The 20690-nt window shown below is 46.1% G+C and overlaps 1 protein-coding gene across 1 annotated transcript; it reads left to right on the top strand.

The window, feature by feature from the left end:
* Nucleotides 1-535: 535 nt before the first annotated feature.
* ADRA1A (adrenoceptor alpha 1A) lies at nucleotides 536-19655 on the top strand. Its single transcript, XM_005234242.4, has 3 exons — nucleotides 536-747; nucleotides 2090-3718; nucleotides 18755-19655. Exons 2-3 carry the CDS (start codon nucleotides 2836-2838, stop codon nucleotides 19264-19266), a joined length of 1395 nt encoding a protein of 464 aa, XP_005234299.1. The 5' UTR covers nucleotides 536-747; nucleotides 2090-2835; the 3' UTR covers nucleotides 19267-19655.
* Nucleotides 19656-20690: the final 1035 nt, after the last annotated feature.

Genomic DNA, 20690 nt, shown 5'->3' with positions numbered 1-20690 from the left:
CAGGACACCATTTTTGGGGGCACTTTTTAAAAAAATGCAGTTTAAAAAGCCACAGAAAAAATCAACCTCACCTCAACAGCACATTCTGCTCAAGGCAGATTAAAACCTAAACCCCCATGTCCATTTAGCTGTGCTGCCTGCCCTGGTACTTTGCCCCACCACACAGATTGCCTGGTCAGTGTGTCTGTCTTTCCTTCTTATTTTTTTCATGCTCGGTTTGCCTGGCAGGTAGTTCTCTTTTTATATCACAAGAATTAGTTGTTAGCCTATAAAGAGGAGCTTGTCAGCTGGCTCCTGTTCTCTGATCTCTGCAGGAACAGGTAGCTTGCAGGGGGGGGGAATAAATATTTTAAATACCACTTGTCATCAGATGAAGTGCTCTTTCTTTCTGAGCAATACGGGAATGGCAGGAGATTACGGTAATGGCAAGGATACTGCCTGCTACATCAGCCATCAGCAGAGCAGTAAAGTTACTGCTGCTCCTTGACAGTGTGGAGCTGAGCACTGCAACTGGGGGGAGATCCCTTGAGGGATGCTGGAGCCAAGCCCCTCACAAGCGTTGGGATACAGGGAATCAGTGCAACCGTGAGCCCTCAAAATATTGGTGGGGAAATAAAGGGAGAAAAGCGGTGGATTTTCAGGCACTGAGTCCCAACCCTGCACGAAGAGAGGAGTCTGCTGCGTTGTGCTGTGGATCTCCTTCCCAGATGCTCAGAGGAGCTGTGCTGCCTTCTAGAGACTGAAGAGGTGAGTGTGGGTTGGGGCAGGCACAGGAGTCTGGGGTCTGCTCTTCCCCCAACCATCCCTCTCCGCAAGCTGAGTATTATCTGGTCAGGTTTGAGCATGAATCTGTCGGTCCTTTCTGCTGCATCTCCTTGACTTACTGGGAAGTTTTGCTTCATGTGCTTAAAAAAAATCAAGTCTGATAATTTCTTAATTTTCTAGCCCACCATCAGCCCTATAGCAACCACAGTTATAATTGTTAGAGATGCTCGATGCTACAGTCGCTTTTCATAGATGTGCTTAGTAAAATCTGTCCTTTTCTTCAACTTGTTCCCTCTCACGGGAAAGAAACAAGAAGATCCCATTCCGTTTCACTGCACGGAAGGAGAATTCCCACAGTGCAACACCTTTTTGTCTCCCCTCCCCCATCCTCCCTGCTTGTGAACTGGGAATTTCAGGGGGTCAGAGTTCTAAATGCCTTTGCCTGCCAGAAAATTCAGGTTTGAGCTTCAGCTCTGTGGCAGTTGTTGCTGCTCAGTGTTTGCACACAGTTGCGATCCCAGGAACTTCTCTGAAAGACCTAAATATTGGGACGCTTACAGAGCCTTACCTTACCTCAGCTTTAACAGGGGTAGCCTTAGCGGTGGTTTTTCACACGTCTGATCAGTATTTTGGATGCAAATACTATACCCACACCTAGGGGCTGTGGGAGGCTTTTCAGCCCACACTCGGAGCGTTCCCCTTCGTGCCCCCCGTGCCCCAGTCCCCAGGCTCACCCTCACTTTTCCATCTGATGTACCTTTTCTCCATATTTAGTCAGCTAAAGCTGAGCTTGGCTTCCAGATACTCTGAAATGTTGTGTCACTCAGTAGGAAACTTGTTCCCTGCAACATCTTCTGCTTGGCAGGAATTGCTTTTCCCTATAGATTTCTAAAACGGGCAGTTTAGCTGGGCTAATGAGCATTTCAGTGGGTAAAGGAGTCACTTAATAAAGAAATCTTCAACTCAATTCTGGACTTCTAAACCTGCTTCTCAGTCTGTAGACCTGAATTGTGTCCCACAGGTTTCTCTCTCTCCTAGAACTGGTCTCTGCAGGTGAACTGCTAATTAGAATTGATTGCTATCCCTTAGAGGGGAACGGACCGCTGCTGGGGACGTGGTGAGAAAATTCAGGCACCAAAATCCACGCTGGTCTCTTAGCTGTTGTTAAACAATACTGGGCTGAAAAAGGTTGATTCCACTGGCTGAAACCAGCCTGAGGAAGGCTCCCTAAAATAGCCTCCCACTCTATTCTTATATGGGAACCGTAGCAGTAAGTGAGCGTTGCTTCTGGGAATCATATTGTTTGTGTCTTTGTCTCCTTCAGGGCGCTGATGATCTGCAAAAAGCACAAGAGCATGCATCCCTGATACAGCAAACTTCACTCTCCCCTTCAGAGCAAGCCAGAAGCTGATGTAAATGAACCTTATTTTGCAGTCCAGGACCTCAAGTGACAACTGCTCCACAGCACGGACAAGCTTTGATGGACACTTCAGACCCTGAAGATGGGCAGTGGCAGGTATCTCAAACGACATTGCTGAGCAGGAAGAGCAGCAGCCATCTCCACCTAATCAGGTTTCCAAGCCAGAAGGTAATTAAAAGCATCAGTGATTTCCCTCTTGGGTCACTCTTAAATTTGAGGCCCTCTGGAATATTCATGTTACTTAAATATGGAATCTTCCCAAAGAGACAGAAATGATTTCAACCCGCAGTTCCAATATTTCTCATCACATAATCCTGGAAAGCAGGATAAATAGCCTCAGTTTTGTGTAGCCTCACTTCTGCACCCCAAGAAAAATGCAAAAGGAGCTAAATTTGACTTGGAAATGGTGGCTATTGACTGTGCTATCATGGTAAAACCCTAGGCAGCAAGGCAGTTTTTCTAACATGCTTCTGGATCCTTCTCATTGTCCCTGGTGCTGCACTTCTAAGACGTTCTTAAAAACTCTTTTCCCCGGCAAAGCCAGGCAAATGTTGCCTGTGGGACCTTCCAAGAACTGATCTCATCACTCTTTCTACCTGAACAGGGGGTGAAGTACAACGGCCTTGCATGAACATTACCAGACACTCACCATGGCATTCCTCCCTGGAAACTCCTCCGACTGCTCCAACTGCACCCACTCTGTGGGGCCCGTGAACATTTCAAAGGCCATTCTACTAGGCGTTATACTAGGAGGGCTGATTGTTTTTGGGGTTTTGGGTAATATTCTGGTTATCCTCTCTGTAGCCTGCCACAGGCATCTTCAGAGTGTTACCCACTACTATATAATTAACCTGGCCGTAGCTGACCTCCTCTTGACTTCCACTGTCCTGCCCTTCTCAGCTACTATGGAGATTTTGGGCTACTGGGTCTTTGGGAGAATCTTCTGCAACATCTGGGCAGCTGTTGACGTCCTTTGCTGCACTGCTTCCATTATGAGCCTCTGTATCATCTCGATAGACCGATACATCGGGGTGAGCTACCCGCTGAGATACCCAAGTATAGTGACAGAGAAGAGGGGCCTCCTGGCGCTGCTGTGCGTTTGGGCACTGTCTCTGGTGATATCCATCGGACCTCTTTTTGGCTGGAAGGAACCAGCCCCAGAAGACGAGACCATCTGCCAAATCACCGAGGAGCCTGGCTACGTGTTGTTCTCTGCTCTCGGCTCCTTCTACCTCCCCCTGACTATTATCTTGGTGATGTATTGCCGAGTGTACGTCGTGGCCAAAAGGGAAAACAAAGGTCTGACTTCTGGTCTGAAGACAGAGAGATCCCGTTCTGAAGCAGTGACCCTACGGATCCATCGCAAAAATGCTCCCGAGGCCAGCAGATCGGCATCCAACCCCAAGAGCAAGCATCATTTCTCCGTGCGGCTCCTCAAGTTCTCCAGGGAAAAGAAAGCTGCCAAGACCCTGGGAATAGTTGTGGGATGCTTCGTTCTCTGCTGGCTTCCGTTTTTTGTAGTGATGCCTCTCGGTAAGTAAAGCAAAACCCTCTACCTTTTACAGCAGCTTCCCCACAGGGAGGGCTGTGTTTGCGCCCGTGTAGGATAATGCCCATCAGAAAAGCTCTGAGGGAATAATTTTCTATTGCAAAGCTGTCAAAATCAAAATATTCACCATTACAAAGCAGTGAACCTAAAAAATGAGAGTCTATAATGAAACAAAACATCGCCGGTGATGAGACACAAAATTATGAAAGTGTCAGAAAGGATTTAGCACTTTTTTTTGGTTTTCCCATATAGAAAATACTCTTTCAGAACTAGGACTTATTTCTGACCAGCTCTGCTCTAAGAACAATAAGATGTGTTGTTTATGTCTGTTGGCAGCCAGTTCTTCAGGTGATATAAATATGTAAAAGGTCAAGATAAAAACATGTAAAAGGTCAAGACAGATAGAAATATGGAAAAGGTGAAAATAAAAATATGGAAAAGGTCAAGATGATAAAAACGTATTCAAGGTCCAAGTAGGCATTCACAGACCTGGGGCTAGACCCTCCTGGAGCGCTCAGCACCTAAATACTTCCCACTATAAGGAAAAAAAAAAAAATCAGCTTCCTATCAGGAAACTCACACTATGATGTGCCATACTCCAAATGAAAAGGATGTATTTTTTAATTTACCGTATGAGCAGTCAGAAGACAGCAGTGAGGACCCTTCAAACTAATTTTATACTTCTCTGGCTTGCATCTATTGTGGAAACCCACTGAGCCCACTGGCCAAACACTGGCTTCAACCATCACGCTGAATATGAATATTTATTCACCAGTTGTAATTCTGAAGGGGAGGAAAGTCAGGGATTTGTTCTGCTTTGCTATCACTGAAATATAAAGAAGTAATTAGAATTTTAATTAAACCTTGCTCAGACACCTTTGATGCAATTTTAGGATTTAAAAGCAGAATACTAATTTCATACCTATATCTGAGCGTGACGTATGCGGCACATCACGCTGAAGTTTGCTCTGCAGAAGCTGTACTGTTTGGTTTTGAAACATGGAACTTTAAATCTGTGATTTGCTCATTTCAGTAGCTTTTCTTACGGAAAGGGCTTCTGCTGTGCAGGAAAAGCAAAGTGAGGTTGCATGGAAGTTTTAGCTAGTAACAGAACAATGTGTGCAATGAAGAAAAATTAAAAACAGCCTTACCTAAGCATGGGAATATAAATTTGGGGATTTTATTTAAAAAAAAAAAAAAAAAAAAACAACTTATAAAAAGCTCTTCTTTTTTCAATTAAGCTCTACTGGATTTACCAAGATGACCAGATGGCTTCACAAAATCCTGTTGCTAATGTTGTCATGTGAAAACCCCCAAAACACACAATCGTCTCTTGTCGGTCAGTGCTAGGAAGTGCTGGAGTAAGGGATGTGTAGATGTTTCGTAAGGAGGAGCCCTGAAAGGCCTGGCTCGTGTTGGCCAGGATGTCAGCACGTTGGAATGCTGGTTGCCAAGATGTCTGAAACATACCCAAAAAGGGTTTGCAAGAACGCACTAAACACACTTTTCATCTGCAAACGTGGTTGCCCACACAGAGCTGCTGTTAATTAATTTGCTTTGGATTTAAGACATTTTCTGGACTCAAGAGTGGCTTTGCATCTTCCTTTGATCCCTTATAAGGGAGCTTTCTTGAGGTTCGTTTCCCTATCTTTGTGGGGTTACTAGGTTATTTTTAAAGCATATAATAAGTACTTCAAAACCTATTTGCAACTTTTATTTAGAGACAAAAAGCTATTAAACAGACAAGTGGCACAAAAAAGTATTGAGAAAAGAAAATACCGAGGAAACACAGGCTGTTCCACCCTGACCCAGAGATGCCTGCATATGGCACTCTACACCACGCAAACCACTTTCCTACAGGTAGTAACCCTGTTCAGATCTGTTCCCTGCCAACAGGGGAAGGTAGGCATAGAGAGGCAAAGTGATCCGGCTAGGATCACACACTGTGTGATCTAGGATCACACACCGGATTGGTGGCAGAGGTCAGTTTTCAGGTGTGCAGAACACCCCGTTGCTGGAACCATTGGCAGCCGTGGAGTTCAGTGCACAGCTGGCTGGGCAACGGGAAATTTGTTGTGCAGAAAAGCAGCTCTGCAGCTTCGTGGCCATGGGACAGACCTATAAATGGCCCCATGAGACATTCTTAAATTACGCAACACAAACCACTTCAGACAACTGGCAGGTGCTTATCACTCTTATGCAGAAGTTCCCAAAACATAAGTTTATTTTACTGTGGTCTACATCATCTTCAAGATCCTCACATCTATTAACATCAACTCTACCAGCCCAGAACCGCTCTAAAACAAGAAACACCAGGCATGCTAAAGTGTATAATGAATGGGGGTAGAAACGTTTGAGGTGTATGGCAAGAGTGACAGAAGGATATCTCGAGGGGTTAAAGGCATGAGAGCCATATCGGCAGATCTGCCAAAACTAACTGGGAGAAACAATTTGAGTAACCCTGCCATAAGACAATATCTTAATTAAAATTGGTCTGTAAGGGTGCCAGTTGCAATTTTTAATGTCTTTCTTACCTTCTTGGATGCTTCATTGCAGACAAAGTGTCTGTGCAAAGGCTTTCAGTCCAGTCCTCCAATACACCTTCTTCTCACTTGGCCTTGATGTTGATGGAGTAAGCCAAGGAACAATTATCCTGTTGCATGAAAATAAATGAGGTTAAGACTTGTTTTTTTCTCTGCATGCTGGAGCATAAGCCCACCCTTCACAAAACTTCTGTAACATAAAGGTGTCAAAACAGCTGATGTCCCCTGGAAGAAGTAAGGTTTTCATTTCTGCATGCCCTTTCTCTCCCTCTTTAAGCCGAACAGTGGATCTGTCCCTAGTCTCACAGTTTTCCTGTAAAAACTTCTTTGAACCTAACACGTCTCCACAAATTGTTTTAAAAACTATTGTCCCAACTAGATCTGCTGTCTTTGTATTCCCCTAATTAAATCTCAGCTCCTCTCCAGACATGTAGCTTTCCCAGTGCAACGAGAGGCCCTTTTCCATGGTAGTTTAGGGAACACTTTAGGCTGACCAAAATGCAGGGTAAGAGCCAGCAACAGCACCTAAGCAGGAGTTTATTTAAGAGCCAGCAAGAACTGTGAGGACCTTTGCCTATGCCCACCAGCCTCTGTGTGACATTTGCTCTTAGCCAGCTCACGCGCTGTCTCTGCTCCACAGCAGAAGTCTGACGGTATGAAATGTTCTTTTGTTCTGCAGACCTTCCTTCGACTCGCTAGTACCCCAAAAAGCTGCAAAACCCTTGCTGAAACACGTTTACTAGGCAACTCCTTCACAAATGCCTCTGCAAGGAGCAATCGTGCCCAACGCTATCAGCCTGCAGAGCGAGCCTGGTGTCCGCGCACACCTGCGGCTGCCTGCAATTGCTTTGCAAACAGATTTTCAGCTACGTCCACCAGTCTTGCCTCATTCCACACTAGGCATCCGCTTTTCCATAGAAGTATAGAAGGGGTATATTCAAGAGAAGGAAATGTTAGTTTCTGGATATACTTGCCTCCTTAAGCACTTGTTTAGTCCAGGTTTGCACCAAGCAGGCTACAAGAGCATCCCACCCCACCCAAGTAATCTATTATTATTCAGCCCTCCAGAGAAGACACCTGAAAAGGATGTTTCCCTGCTCACTTTAGAGCTATTGCTCTCACATATCATCTACACCTGTTGCATCACTTCCTTAGTCTCATTTCTCTTCTGCATCACTCAATCACCATATTCCCAACTGCTAGCCACTTATGAGTGGCTCGAACATCCCCATGTAACATCCCCTCACATTAATTTACATGGCAAGAACAGCTATAAAAGCTTTTTAGTGCTGACCTTCACACTTGGTTACTGCACCTTTGGCTCCTTTCTCAAAACTTAAGTACACTAAAGCACTCCAAATAGCTAGGAGCACGAGCCAGGTGGCACGAGCAGGCAATTGTGCCCTATGCGCTCCTTTACATGAACAAGAATACACTGCTTTACTGAAGGGAATTAAGGCCTATGATCTAACTAGGAGGACTAGCAGGTGAAAGAGCTGCGTTTTTGTTTTCTACATTAGCCAGAACCTTCTTATCACCAAGGGTGGGTTTTGTTCCCCCGAGTGAGCTATAAAGTGAAATCCTGCTTCTCCTCCCAAAGTTCTTTAAGGTCTCAGGGCGAAAAAAACCCCCAACCTCCTTTAAAATCTCAGGGCAAAAAACCCCACCCAATCTTTAAAATCTCAGGGCAAAAAAAAAAACCAAAAAAAACCAACTTAATTAAAATCTCAGGGAAAAAAACCCCAACTTTAAAATCTCAGGAGAAAAAAAAAGCCCACACCTTCTTTAAAAATCTCAGGGGAAAAAGAAAAAACAACCTTCTTTAAAAGCTCAGGGGAAAACAAAATTCTTTGGGATTTTGGGGCAAAAAAAATACTTTGTTACAATCTTGGGGCAAAAAAAGCCCTGCACTAAAATAAGCAACATTGCTTTTCCAATTGGAACAACCATATTCTCTGAGGGACCAGCAAAGAGGGGCTACACAAAGCTGAACTAGAAACCCAAGTACAGGGTCCTGGGAGGACTTGAACAGGGCTGCTCCAGGAGGGAGGGCAGCCCAGGAACAGGGGGGGACAACAGGAGATGCAGGACCTGTGTGTGTCCCCCCAAAAAACACACACTCACGCTACCTGAGCTGCAGCAGGTAGAGCAGGCACCTGGACCAGGTTGTGCTGACATTCCAGTAATCACCAGACACTAAACAACAAAACACAGCAAGGAAAGAACAAGCCTGAGCTTGTCTACATCCCTCAAAGAGGACACAGAAAAAAAGCCTGAGCTTATATGCAGCTCCTGAGCCCCTGGGCAGAGGGTTTGTGGGTACCAGCCACAGATGAGGCTCATCTGGACAATTAAGGCTTGTTGGGCGCTGGCCCTCTGCAACAACCATTTGCCACACGGCATGTTTCTTTCATTTCTGGTGTGTTGTTTTCCTCTTCCAGTTGCTAGAAAGGGCTATAGGCAGGTGGACAGATATAGTAAGAAATACTCCAGGCTAGAAGAGTTCAGAGATTCGGTGCAAGCCCCAGGTGATGGCACCAGTTTTCAAGGTGACGTTGGGGGTGAGGTTACAACTGACAGAGCAGACCTCTCCTGTAACTGGGAGGCACGGGTTGCTCTGGGAATTTTTCAGGTTTCGCCTTAGAAACATAGGTGACAGTGCTTACAGGTCATTTTGAGGTGAAACATGCACAGAACTGATGGAGAAAAGAAAAAAAGGTTTGGGGATTACAAAAATGGTCCCAAGTTTGATGGATGGTTCATCTCAACAAACCCTCAGAAGCAAACAAACCCACAGAGCTTTGCCCATTGTCCACTTTCTGTGGCAAGCTAGCTTAAATCTGGTTGTAGATGTTGCTTTCAAAAGCAGAAAAAAAGAAAAAAGGGAAAGTCTGAGCCAGGACATCACAGGGAAAAAAATTCAGATTACTAAATTGGGCGAGAGAGAGGAAGGCTTTTAGCATTTGACAGTTGCTCTCATGATGGAGAGAGCAGAAAAGAGGATACACTGGAAGGGATTTATATTTGTAGTAGAGCAGCAAACCAGTCTTGTGAACTGACACAAACACTGTCATGGGAATCCTCTAATCCTGTCTATGTGTCCGGCTGCAGCTAGTTTCTAATTACTATTTAGTGGTAGTTGTTTGACTAGAGTCAAAATGAATGACTCTCTACTTTCACTAGAGGTAAACCAGAAAAATGCCTTTTTCTGTCTCTGCCATGGATGCAATGTGTCAGGAGGTCACGGGGGAAGGAGTAGGAACATGCACCAACACGTAGAGGTTGGTGGATTTATCCCTCTGTTCCCCAGTGAGGTTTGCAGTTGCTGTCTGTATCATCACTTGCGATATCTTTTAATAAGGTGGCTGATGTACCTATAGCACCTTGGGCTCCAGAGGCACGAGTTCATACCCAGTCCAGTCAGCCGTAAATGGGAAACTTATCCTGGGAAGGCAGAGCTGGCCAGACATGACAGAAACATCAGACGCAGGAATTCATTTACCTCGGTCACGACTGACCTGTCCCCCTCCGCGTTGCAATGCCAGGACAACACAAAGCTCCCGCTTTGCCTGTTAAGGTGAAGCTCCCCCAGGACCTGGCTCATTTTTGGTACCGGTGAAACACCTATCAGATACAGCTTTAAGGCCTCTTGGCCTTTTCACGATCGTCTGAGCCTTGATTCAATGTGTTCTGCTGACAGAACACGCTCAGAGCAGCTCCCACAGCTTCTGGACAAGGCACCCTGCGTCCTGCCCACGCGCTGTCAAAGTAACCGGCTTCGGACCATGTTCCTTTGTCATCGTGAGCCAGAACATGACAGAGGCAGGTCAGGGAAGAAAAGCTAGGGTGTCTGCTTCACCCCGTCTTATCACAGCAGGAGTTCAAATAACTGCTACTGTCCTGAAGTTCATACCCTGCAATTCACGCCTTTCCCTTCCTGCTGCCTCCTGCAGACAGCGGCGTTTTAATGAGCAAAAATTGGGAACAGCGTCTCAGAGTAACACAGGCTCCAACTGGTGTGAGATTCTGAAAGCAGGTTAAATACAGGGTTTAGCGTCTTTTGGGGGGGCACAGAAAGGCAGTGCTTGTGATTCATCCGTCCCCCGTAGCTTAAGCAGCGGTGTAATGGGAGCAGCCACGGTGTGAGCGGCAGCAGGGCGCTGGGAGCCCTCAGCTGCGCGTTAACCAGGTGCTGAACAAACCGCCGCTTTCTGCAGAATTGAGACAATTTTGATGATATCGAAGCGATGCGTAGTGTTGTCTTATCCCGTGAAGGCAGGGTTAAAGAGAAGGTGTTTACATGATGGAAGGGTAAAGGAGTCTGTTGATGAGGAAAGTACGGAAGAGAAAGCAAAAGTTTCCTGGGAAGCTGTGCAGAATAGCACCAGCCTTGCAGGGAATCGCTGTCCTGGCATTTCCCCATGCAGAAGGGAAATAGCTTCACTCCTTTTAATGAATCACCTCTTTTCTCCTTTAGAACTGGATGGATGGTCTAGTAAATATAAGTGATATTAGTAAATATAAGCACAGGATCCTCCTGTCCCTGCTACCCCTTTGCTTGCAGGGCAGAGAATAAGGCAAGCAGCCTGCACCCTGCCTTCGACATTGTCACGGCTGGGATGTCCAGGTATTCAGAGAAACAAGGATCTGAATCCCCCTTCTTTTCGTTGTTGAGCTGATAATAATACAATGTAATAAAATAAAATGAATAAAACCTCTGACAACATAACCCTCAACAAAGTTTTCACTTCTGAAAATGCTGAACTCCGGCCGTGAAGGAAATATTCAGAGCTAGATTCCCCACATCAGCATTTCACTACGTTCTCACAGTGACAAAGAGAAAAAAAAAAAAAGAAATAAAAGGAAAAAAAGACCAAAACTGAATAAAGCCTCAGCTCATTCTCTGGAACGCAGGTCAGGGAGAAGAAGGATGTCTGCACTCCTTGAGTCAGGGAGCACGTGTGTGTGTGTTAAGCCATTGAATGGGGAGAAAATAAGCCATGAAGATAAATAGCCAAGGTATTTCCTTGGCAAATTTGGGGTTGGGGGGGGGGGGGGGGGGTGTTGGGGTTTTTGTGTTAATCGCAAGGGGTATTTTCCATAAACTCAGCTAGACTGAAGCCAAAGGCAAAGATCTTGCTGACATCCCCGTGGCCAACATTTCTCCACCGTTACCGAGTCCCGAAACGTTGTGTCCCACTGACTCATAGCCCAGCAAAGCAGCGGAAGGGATTGGCGATATTAATAGCCTTTTACACTGAAAACAAGAGAAAGAAAGTAGAGGCAGTTGTGCTACATTTCGTGACTCACTTCTATGGCTCTCCTGCCCGCACAACCTGTCAGGGGTTTGTCCTTGTCTCCAAGACATTCCTGCTTTACGTTCCTGCTTTGTGTAGTCACCGCTTGCAAGTCCCTGGAGTAAATGAGCCAAGAATGTAACTTTTCACTCGCTCTCAAATGTCGTGATGCAATTTAGGATTTAGTGACTGAAAGGCGGTATGAGTGATGCTCCCACCCCACCCAGCAAATGTCAGGATTTATCTTCATTTTGGGTACGTGAAGGAGAGATGCTCAGCTTTTGCTGAAGATCACTCCTGTATTGCTAACCCCAAGGATTCCAAAATCATGACCGTCAACTGCAGAGTGACGAACTTGTGAGCCAGGCTGAGACAGACACATCTTTTCAAACTATTCCCCGAACCACCCGCGTGAGATTTTTTTCTAATTTTTAAAGGAAAGCTAAGATTTTGGTTTAAGTGCCTGACTCTGAGAGCGAGGGCTTCGGGACAGATATCAAATATCTTAAAAATGTGAGCAACAAGATCCAGAATCATTCCACTGCAGTAACAGCATGGGAGCTGGAATTTCAATGACAACGAAACTGATTTGTAAAACAATGTGATTATTTCAGTTTACAAGGGTAACAAAACCTCAGTTTACCTTCCCATGGTTTTTTATCAGCTTTCTAAATCTGCAGCTGCCCACAGTGAATCTGGAAATAGTTGCTTGCTGAGACGTTTGCTCTTTGCCAGAAATATCATCCATCCTAAGTGGTTACAATACGAAACAGAGCATAAACTAGGTCTGAAAAAACCCAAATCACCAGAGCACCGTCCCCAGAGTGACCCACTCCTGTTGCCTGTCCTTTCCACCTCCCACCTGTGTCCAGGCACCTGCACCCTCCTCCTCCTCGCTTCAAGCAGCAAACTCAGGCCCTTGTGAAGAAAAACAAACTCTCACTCGGGGATATCTAGGCACAAAGTCACCCTCATTTCCCCCCTGGAATCCTGAAAACTGCAATATTCCAGGCCCTGGGACAGGCACAGCTGTAAATGTGATGCCAGCTTTTACCCTCCCTCTTGTCTGTGAACCGCTGGTCTGCATTTGTTGCGTTAATCAGATTGTACAGAACCCAGAAGCATTTCCTCCTGGTCAAGGATTCTCTGATCCCCTTTTTTTTTTCATTCCCACAGAAAATACTTCCCATAAGGGAGCAGCAGGGTGAGACGTGCTGGGACAGCATATACGTACCAGCGCAGCTGTCGCATGGCTGCGGCAATACATGTGTATATATCTATATATTTTCCAGAGGGTGGTTTGTGTTTTGACCCGAAATGCAGTATAGAATGCCATTCTTATGGAATAAAGTTCAGTGCTAACATTGAGCTTGGGAACGCAGGCTGTAAGGCATTTATCCATGTTTGCAGAGCAGATTGTCTCGTGAGAGTTCGAGGGTGCCCCTGGTACAGAGTTCATCTGTGTGGGGACATCACTGCTCCTCTGTGCTTCATCCCTGCATCCTTCAGGAAATTGCTTTGGAATAGCTGCTGCCCTCTAGCTTGACCCCTTTAGGGCAGATCCCAGGACCTGAGTTTTAAGCTTTGCCTCCCTGTAAACCAAACCACTGTCCCTGTTCCCAGGTTGCTGTGAGCACAGAGGCGTATTTCCTACACGTCAGAGGCGAGAGATGCCAGGATTTTTGTTTGACTCCTGCACACAGTTAAGAACGGGTACTTCTCCTGATGCCCTCAGCCACTTTAAGCCCTGGTAACATGATGCTAACAAACACTTTGGTTTTCTGCTCACAAGGCATCACAGGCACTGCTGGTGTCTTCTGAGCGGAGCCTGCAGCTGCTGACATCTAGGTACTGCAGGCAGCTACTCACTGCAAGCTCTGAATGCACGGGCATGATGCTCTGCAGGTTGTTGCTGCTCCCTCGTCGCATATGGGTGCAGCCCCAGCATCACCCATGCACCCCCGTGGTCACTGCCTGCCTGCCTTCTCCTCTGCTCCGACTCAAGCATCGCATTGGTGCCATCCAAAATAAAAGGGGGGGGAAAAGCAGCAAAGCTAAACTGAGCTGTGAGATCTAGCAGCAGAGATGGGTTTTAACCCACCGAGGCTCTATGGGTCACAAAAATGGATGGGATCTTACTCCCACGGTGCTGAGAGAGACGATGCAGAGTAAACAACACAAGCTTCTGTAGTCTGGCAGCTTCTAAATCCCTCTGCTGTCCATCAGTGAAACAGCGCACAACATCAGTACCGGGTTTTAAACAACCTATAATCAAGCAGCTCTGTAACTTCTGACAAGTGACAAAGTCAAATTACATCTTTGTGACTGAATTGGCTCTTACTCACCGGGAGGTAGATGGAAAACTTCTCGCTCAGATCTGAAGAAACTTTGAGATGACAAACAGGGAAATAAATGGTGGAAGGAAGGGAATGCAATCCTGACATTTTCAGGGGTGAATGATGAAATACTTACTGGCAAAGGATCTCAGGAGGCTAGGGGCACACTTCATTTTATTTAATTTTCATATCACAAGCAATTGAATTGTGCTACTGGCACTTGGGAGTCCTCAACCTTTTGAAAACAAAGCAGGAATTCAAGCATCATTTAGTTAATCCACAATCCAAAGGCATTCAGAGATCTGTTGAGGTTTTCTTTCCTGTTCCTCCAGCACAGACTGCAGGGATGCAAGGTGAAGCCTCTAAACTGTTACCAGTTTTGCCACTATTTACCATTTTATTCCTGCCAGTGTAGCGGGGAAGACACTGAGGCTTGTGAATAGGATGCAGAATCAGTTTTAAGAAAGAAAACTTTTCACTTCTCGACTGCTGCTCGCTCCCCAGCTCTGTTGAGGATCCCTGGATGGCACCACTCCACTCATCTACGATCACACCCAGCTGAGAGCGAGAGAATTGGAAAAGCTTGCTCTGGAGAATTAGGTGCTCTAATAATTCTGTTTTCTCAGCCATGGCTCCTAGTAGGCAAGTGTCCAAGCTGCCACTAATTGGCAGCCGCCGAGTCGTTAAGGGTTGGATGGGCACGGGCTCTGAGCGGCTCGCCCTGGTCCCACCTGGCTTCTCTGTGCCACCTCGCTACTCCGTGGGAAACAGTCTTCTACTGTACACCTTGAAGAAGAGAGAATTCACCATTCCGGTGTTTCCTCTCATGGTTAATTACAATTATTTTTTAAAAAATAACCCGCAAAGCCTATGTTTTATTGCTACTCTGAACCTATCTGCCTTGGCCTGCCAGGCAGTGCCCATTGCCATGCCTCAGCGCGCAGAACAGAGCCCTTCATCACCGGGCTGAGCAGCACGGTTTGAGAACAACTCCGCTTGCTACCGCATACATCACCCGCTGATATTAATCAGGACAGCAACATCGCTGAATACTAAAGGCCTGGAAGGAAAGAATGCATCCCTAGCATTCTGTGGGGAGCAACACTATTTCCCAAGGACTTGGAGAATACGGTATTTTTTCCCCTTTTGCCAGATCCTCAGGTGGACAACGGGAAAGATCAGGGCAGGTTCCTGTAGGTCCAGGGGTAACCAGGTGTCTGCAGTAGAAGGGCAAGTTGCTTTCCATGGCCCTCTGGAACAGGACATCACACTTCTACAGCGGCACTAAGCAAATGCTGAGATGTCAATAGTTCCTCACGGCAGTCCTGAGGCGTACAGAAGGATTTTGCTCATCAGACAGAGAGAAATGTGGATTTGTCCCCTCCACAACAATCCAGTGGCTCAAGGTTTAGAGCTGCTGACCGTGATTACGTTGCTCTGGAAGTTGAACAAGCCAGCGGTGTGTGTAAGAGGGTCCAAATTATTTCCACGCTGATTTTACATCTAGCTCCGTTACATATTGTGTGACAGATATTGGTAGTCCATTGACTACCAGCTCCAGCCTCAGCCCTACCGACCGTATTTCTCACTATTGACCCATGTTTCATTCACAGGACAACACACAGGGATAATGAAGCCTGGAGACGGAGCTTTATTCGATCCAAACTGATGAAACATCACTGCCTGGCCCAACCAAATGGATGGCAGAGCAAGGGGACGGTCCTACAGCCCAAGTTGTGCCCCCCACGGGACAGGCAGCGTTAAAGACAGCGCGCGATGGGGTGTGCAGACGGCAAATCTGAGCGCTGTTCAAGCTGCTGCGCTCTCTTTTGACTGCATGCTGTTCCAGGGCAACAAGTCTCCACACTGATGAACCAAAAAAGGTTACATTAATAAATTAGCATGCAGATCCCCACCCCAAAAAAAGAGCAGGAGGCAAACTCTGACACTGGCTATTTTCTATTTTTAACCGGCTTTGGCAAGGCACTAGCATTCCATTTAGAGCGAGCCAGAAGTTGCAGCAAACAGGAATTGTTATTGTTTACCCATTTTTACACTCAGCCTCACACAGCCGATTCCCCAAACTGAGATTTGTTTCACCTTTTGTCTTAACACAAAATGGGAAAGCGGTAGATGTGCGGCAATTAAATGAGGAACTAAAGAAAAAATTGAGCATGATTTGGGCATTTAGAAGCCTTTCAGTTTTTTGTTTTTTTCATCTGCCAAAGACCTCAGCCAGAAAGTTCTTTGAGAACGTTGTTTAGTTGTTTTCCACTAAAGGAAAGCAGCATTAATTTGCTGAGAAAAATTCTAGGTCATGGATATGCCTGCTCGCTCACGCTTCGCTGCAAAACAGCATTTGCTTTCTTTAGCACGACATTTTTGGTCTTAAAAACAGGTTGATATTGAAACAGATAGTGCAACCGCTGTACCTAGCTAGCTGGGAGCAACACAGAGGCAATGACGGAGGCGGTGAGGCTCGTGCTTGATGCCCGGGTTGTAACTGGGGTTGGAATCAGAGGTTCAGCTGCTCCAGCACCCGCAGCGAGCTCCTGTGGCATGTTCTGCGTCGCCAGCGGCTGTTCTGCCTCAGCCTGGCTGCTGCTCCACCATACACCAGGTGGCCTGGGTCTTTGGGGACCTCTCCCCAGCCAGAGAGAACTGAAAGGCTTCTCACCCTGCCCCATCCACCTCTCCCCTGGCAGCGGGGTGTCCTCTGGGGCCACGAGCCCCAGAGGAGTAGGAGCTGGTGTCACGGCCAGGGGACATCGCTTCGCCTTTCACAGCAGAGACCGTGTTCGGCAGAACGAGCACGTCATTAATCACGCTGCACTGTTTGTGTCTCTGGTCCAGGCAAAATTTTGATACGTTCTCACACAGGCAAAAACACCCTGAGAATTCCTCTCGGGCTTTTGCCACTTGAAAGCCTTTGCTGCACTTGCCGTATCTTTGTTTGACAAAGATGGGAAGAAAAAGATTCCAACCAAAGTTCACCAGCTCCCCGAATGCAATGACACCCTCTGACTGCAATAGCAAATCAGAAAATTAGATTTTCCTAAGTCAGAGGAGGTCCAACACACAGATCGATCCCTGTAAAGCTTAGGAGCTGCTTACAGAGAGTTAAACTGCAGAGGATGACAAACGCATCGATGCCTAAAACTTCCACAGTATTTCTTTCAACAGGCACATGCTTAAGATTTTTCCGGGGGGAAGCAGGAAGACAAGCATTTGTCAGTGCTAAAAGTCCTGTTTAATATAAACTGGATGATAAAGCCCAAAACCAGCCAATTATGTTTTCTGGGAAATCATTTTTCCTCCTGTGCCCAAGCTAATCACTGACATGGGTAGGATAGAACCACTTTTTTGTTTGTTTCTTTGGTTTTTTCTCTGCTTTTAAAGGAGGCAAGGAACAGCCTTTCAACATATGGCAAATATCTTTCTCTTTCACTGGTTCTAAATTCGTTTTGCAAAACTGGTCTTAGAAATGCTGTTATCACTTATTCCCACCCCAGCATCACACGGTTTAGTTTTCTGCTTCATTCACATTCAGACAATATTGGTTTTATTTCTAAGCAAAGAGAAATACCAAAGAAGAGAATTTCAGGATCTTGTTACAACGGCCACTTTCCAGTGCCATTCAAGAAAAGCAACAAATTTTTAAACAATTCTCCATAAACAGCGGTTTGATATCTTAAAGATGTCTCTGTAGTTGTATAATAACACCTCTCCACGGGTAAATCTCTTACGCATTTACTGACATCCCATTCAAATCATTTAAAAGTTCGAAACTTGCTTATCCAAGCAGTAAGGAGATCAAGCTGCAGTTAAACAAAAGCACAAAGGTTTGCCATTAGGAAAAACGTTCCCAAGATTTTAAATCAGCAGATAACTTACAATGAAATCCTACTTCACCATATACCCGCATCTATTTTTTTTAAGTTGTATTAGTAATGCCATTTAATTTTCAATTCACACGGTCACTTGCAGTCAACTGCTGTTGTGCCAAGGCGATGAGGACTAATGAATGCACAGTTTATGGCTCTGTCACCAATATGCTAACTAAGCTTTGTCAAAAGTTTTCAACTTTTCTGAGTGTTATCCTGCCTTCTATACAATAAAAATCCCCGTAGCACTTTTCTTATTATGAAGCCATCAAAGCTCTTGCTCTTTGAATCATCCCTGGGAGGTAACCTTGCAAGTATCAGTGTATATCTATCATCGAGGGCTGCCCATGAAACAATTTCCAGTGTTCACTGATGCAAAATGGAACCTTTCCTTTAACTTATCTGAATTTTAGATGCATTCTATGAGACAGGAAACTGTGGATAGTTAGATTTCCTAAAAGCTTCAAGGGAAAATGGATACCCAATACTTTATTATTTTTAAATTTTAGCTGGAATGCAAAATGAGGAATCAACTCAGCAATCCTGTTTTTCACTTACTCTGACTTCTGAAATGGTGTGATTTTCTTGCCATTTGAAACCCCTTTTGATGACCTCCTAGATAGGACTGTTAGTTGGTTAACTCATCTTGAATTAGAAATCCCGGAGGAAGCAATTTTCCGCTCTTGATACCAGTCCTCCTGCTTTCCTTTCTGGCTGTACATGGGAATACAACACTTGTATAATAAAGTAGGTGTCTTGAATTGATTTCTGATAAAACATCCACATAGTTGTATGACACCATGTATTCTGAAGACTTGTTCCTGCAGGAGTTGGGCTCTGAGTCGTAAATTTTCAGCGACAGAACAGAATCTTATTTGTTTTTTTCCAGTGTTTAAGTTTCTTTGGTTACCTGCAATTTCTCACTGCCTCTGCCTTAACACTGTGTATTTTCCATTTTAGGTTCTTTCTTTCCTGCAATCAAACCCCCGGACACACTTTTTAAAATAACATTTTGGCTTGGATATTTAAACAGCTGCATCAATCCCATCATCTATCCATGCTCAAGTCAAGAGTTTAAGAAAGCGTTCCAGAACGTCCTGAGAGCACAGTGCCTCCCAAGGAAGCAAGGAACAAAGAAGCAATCCCCAAGTTTCAACCTCAACCATCCCCCTAGCCAAAGCATGGAGAGTGGCAAAGGTGTGGTCCGTATCCCTGTCGGCTCAGGGGAAACCTTCTATAAAATTTCCAAATCAGACGGGGTCTGCGAATGGAAGATCTTCTCCGCTGTGCAAAGCGTGCCTGCAAAAACCGCGGTTGCTAAAGACTGTACTGTGGCCAAAGCAAAAAGTAAAGGTTTCCTCCAGGAATGCTGCTGTGCAGGCACCTCAGGGAACCTCGTCCATGAAAACTGTAAAGTGCCAACCATCAAGATACACACCATCTCCCTCAACGAAAGCGGGGAGGACGTCTAAAGGTCTGGCCGTGCCCAGCAGCGTCGGCTGGCAAACTCGTGGCTCCGCTAATGGGCTGTTGCTCTTTTTTGTGGGGAAGTAGAAGCAGGTGATACAACAGTTGAACGGATCCAGGTGAAACAAACAGCATTGCGTAAAGCAGGGCCAGACCTTTGGAGGAGCGGTGTCTCCCAGTGCCGGTAGCCTGAACAAAGCCCCTTAAAGACAGCGAATGGCTCCAGCGGGTGGTGAGCCCGACAGTATTCCCAGAGACCGGCCGCTGCAAGTCATTTGCCTGACAATTAAAGGGTTTTTTTTCCACTGTATTCCCCCGTTTCAAAGTTCCTACTGCTCTGATTTAGGTGCAACGGGGGAGAAAGAGCAAACTACAAAGACCCCATGCTGATTCCAGCCCGGATACCTGCAGACAGCCCCACATGTAAAGCCTTTTGTGCTTCTGTGTTCCCCTCCCCCCCCTCCCCCCCCCCCCCCCCCCCCGAAAAAGCTAAATCTCAATGCGACAGCCGGGAGAGCTGAGGCTGGGAGGCTCAGGTCTTGGGACAGTGTTTACAGATCTCGGCTTATTTTTTGGTAAGGGACCGTGGACGAGAATGTTTTCCTACCACGTCTTGCCTCTTTTGTTCACGTCCAGGTCCTGGCTTGGTGAGGTCCTGGCTGAAGAGAACAGGCAGCTTTTTGGATCTGCATCTTCAGCTGGGCAGGCTCACCGGTCCTCACGGCTGGGCTGCACCGGGTGGGGAACTGGTCCTCTAATGCCACCAAGGCAGCTTGTCCTCCACCCGCCTGGAAAGGCAGTCGCTTCAGCTCAGAGGGCACAGTGAAACCACTCTCTTGGCTCTTGCCCTGCTTGGAGTCGCTCTCAGCTTCCCTTTGTGCTGTGGATTTCAGTAAAGCCCCTCGCCCAGGGAAACCTGACCCAAGTGGCCAGCCAGCCTCAGGGTCCAGCCAGAGCTTTTCTTTTTTGTGCCACCACCCTCCCACATCTCCAATCCACACCAAATGAAAGGTTGCATGCGTCCTAGGTTTGTTTGGAAGGTCTCTGCGCTTTGATGCGAGTCTAATAAAATTCAAAACTAGGTAAGTCATCATCAAATAAGGCTCAAAGGGGTCACTTTCACTCATCCGTTCCTTTTCCTCGTTCTGAGCCCAGCAGGGACCTGCTTAAAGACTCAAGAATTCCTTGCTCAGGTGCTCGCTAGTCAGATCAGTGCCACGGTCACTGGCAAAGCTGCAGACATTTTGCTCTCTCCCTGCCCCGTGTTATGCTACATTCCTCTTCTGACTCCTTCAGTACCAAGTGCTTTCAGCTTTCTGTGAGATCCCGGGTACCCTGGAGTCAGGAACTTTACCCTTGTTCTAAGCAGTGGGAGTTAAGCATGTTAAAAGACTTAAGGACGTGCATCCCCATGAGAAAGGGCCATCCT

Source organism: Falco peregrinus, chromosome 17, assembly GCF_023634155.1.
Source record: "Falco peregrinus isolate bFalPer1 chromosome 17, bFalPer1.pri, whole genome shotgun sequence".
Classification (NCBI taxonomy): Eukaryota; Metazoa; Chordata; class Aves; order Falconiformes; family Falconidae; genus Falco; species Falco peregrinus.
This window is presented reverse-complemented; position numbering and strand designations above follow the sequence as displayed.

Excerpts from the sequence above, each read along its gene's own strand:
- ADRA1A (XM_005234242.4), top strand. The coding sequence starts at position 2,836 with ATGGCATTCCTCCCTGGAAACTCCTCCGACTGCTCCAACTGCACCCAC. Across the intron at positions 3,719-18,754 it reads TTTTGTAGTGATGCCTCTCG|GTTCTTTCTTTCCTGCAATC; the intron begins GTAAGTAAAGCA and ends TTTCCATTTTAG.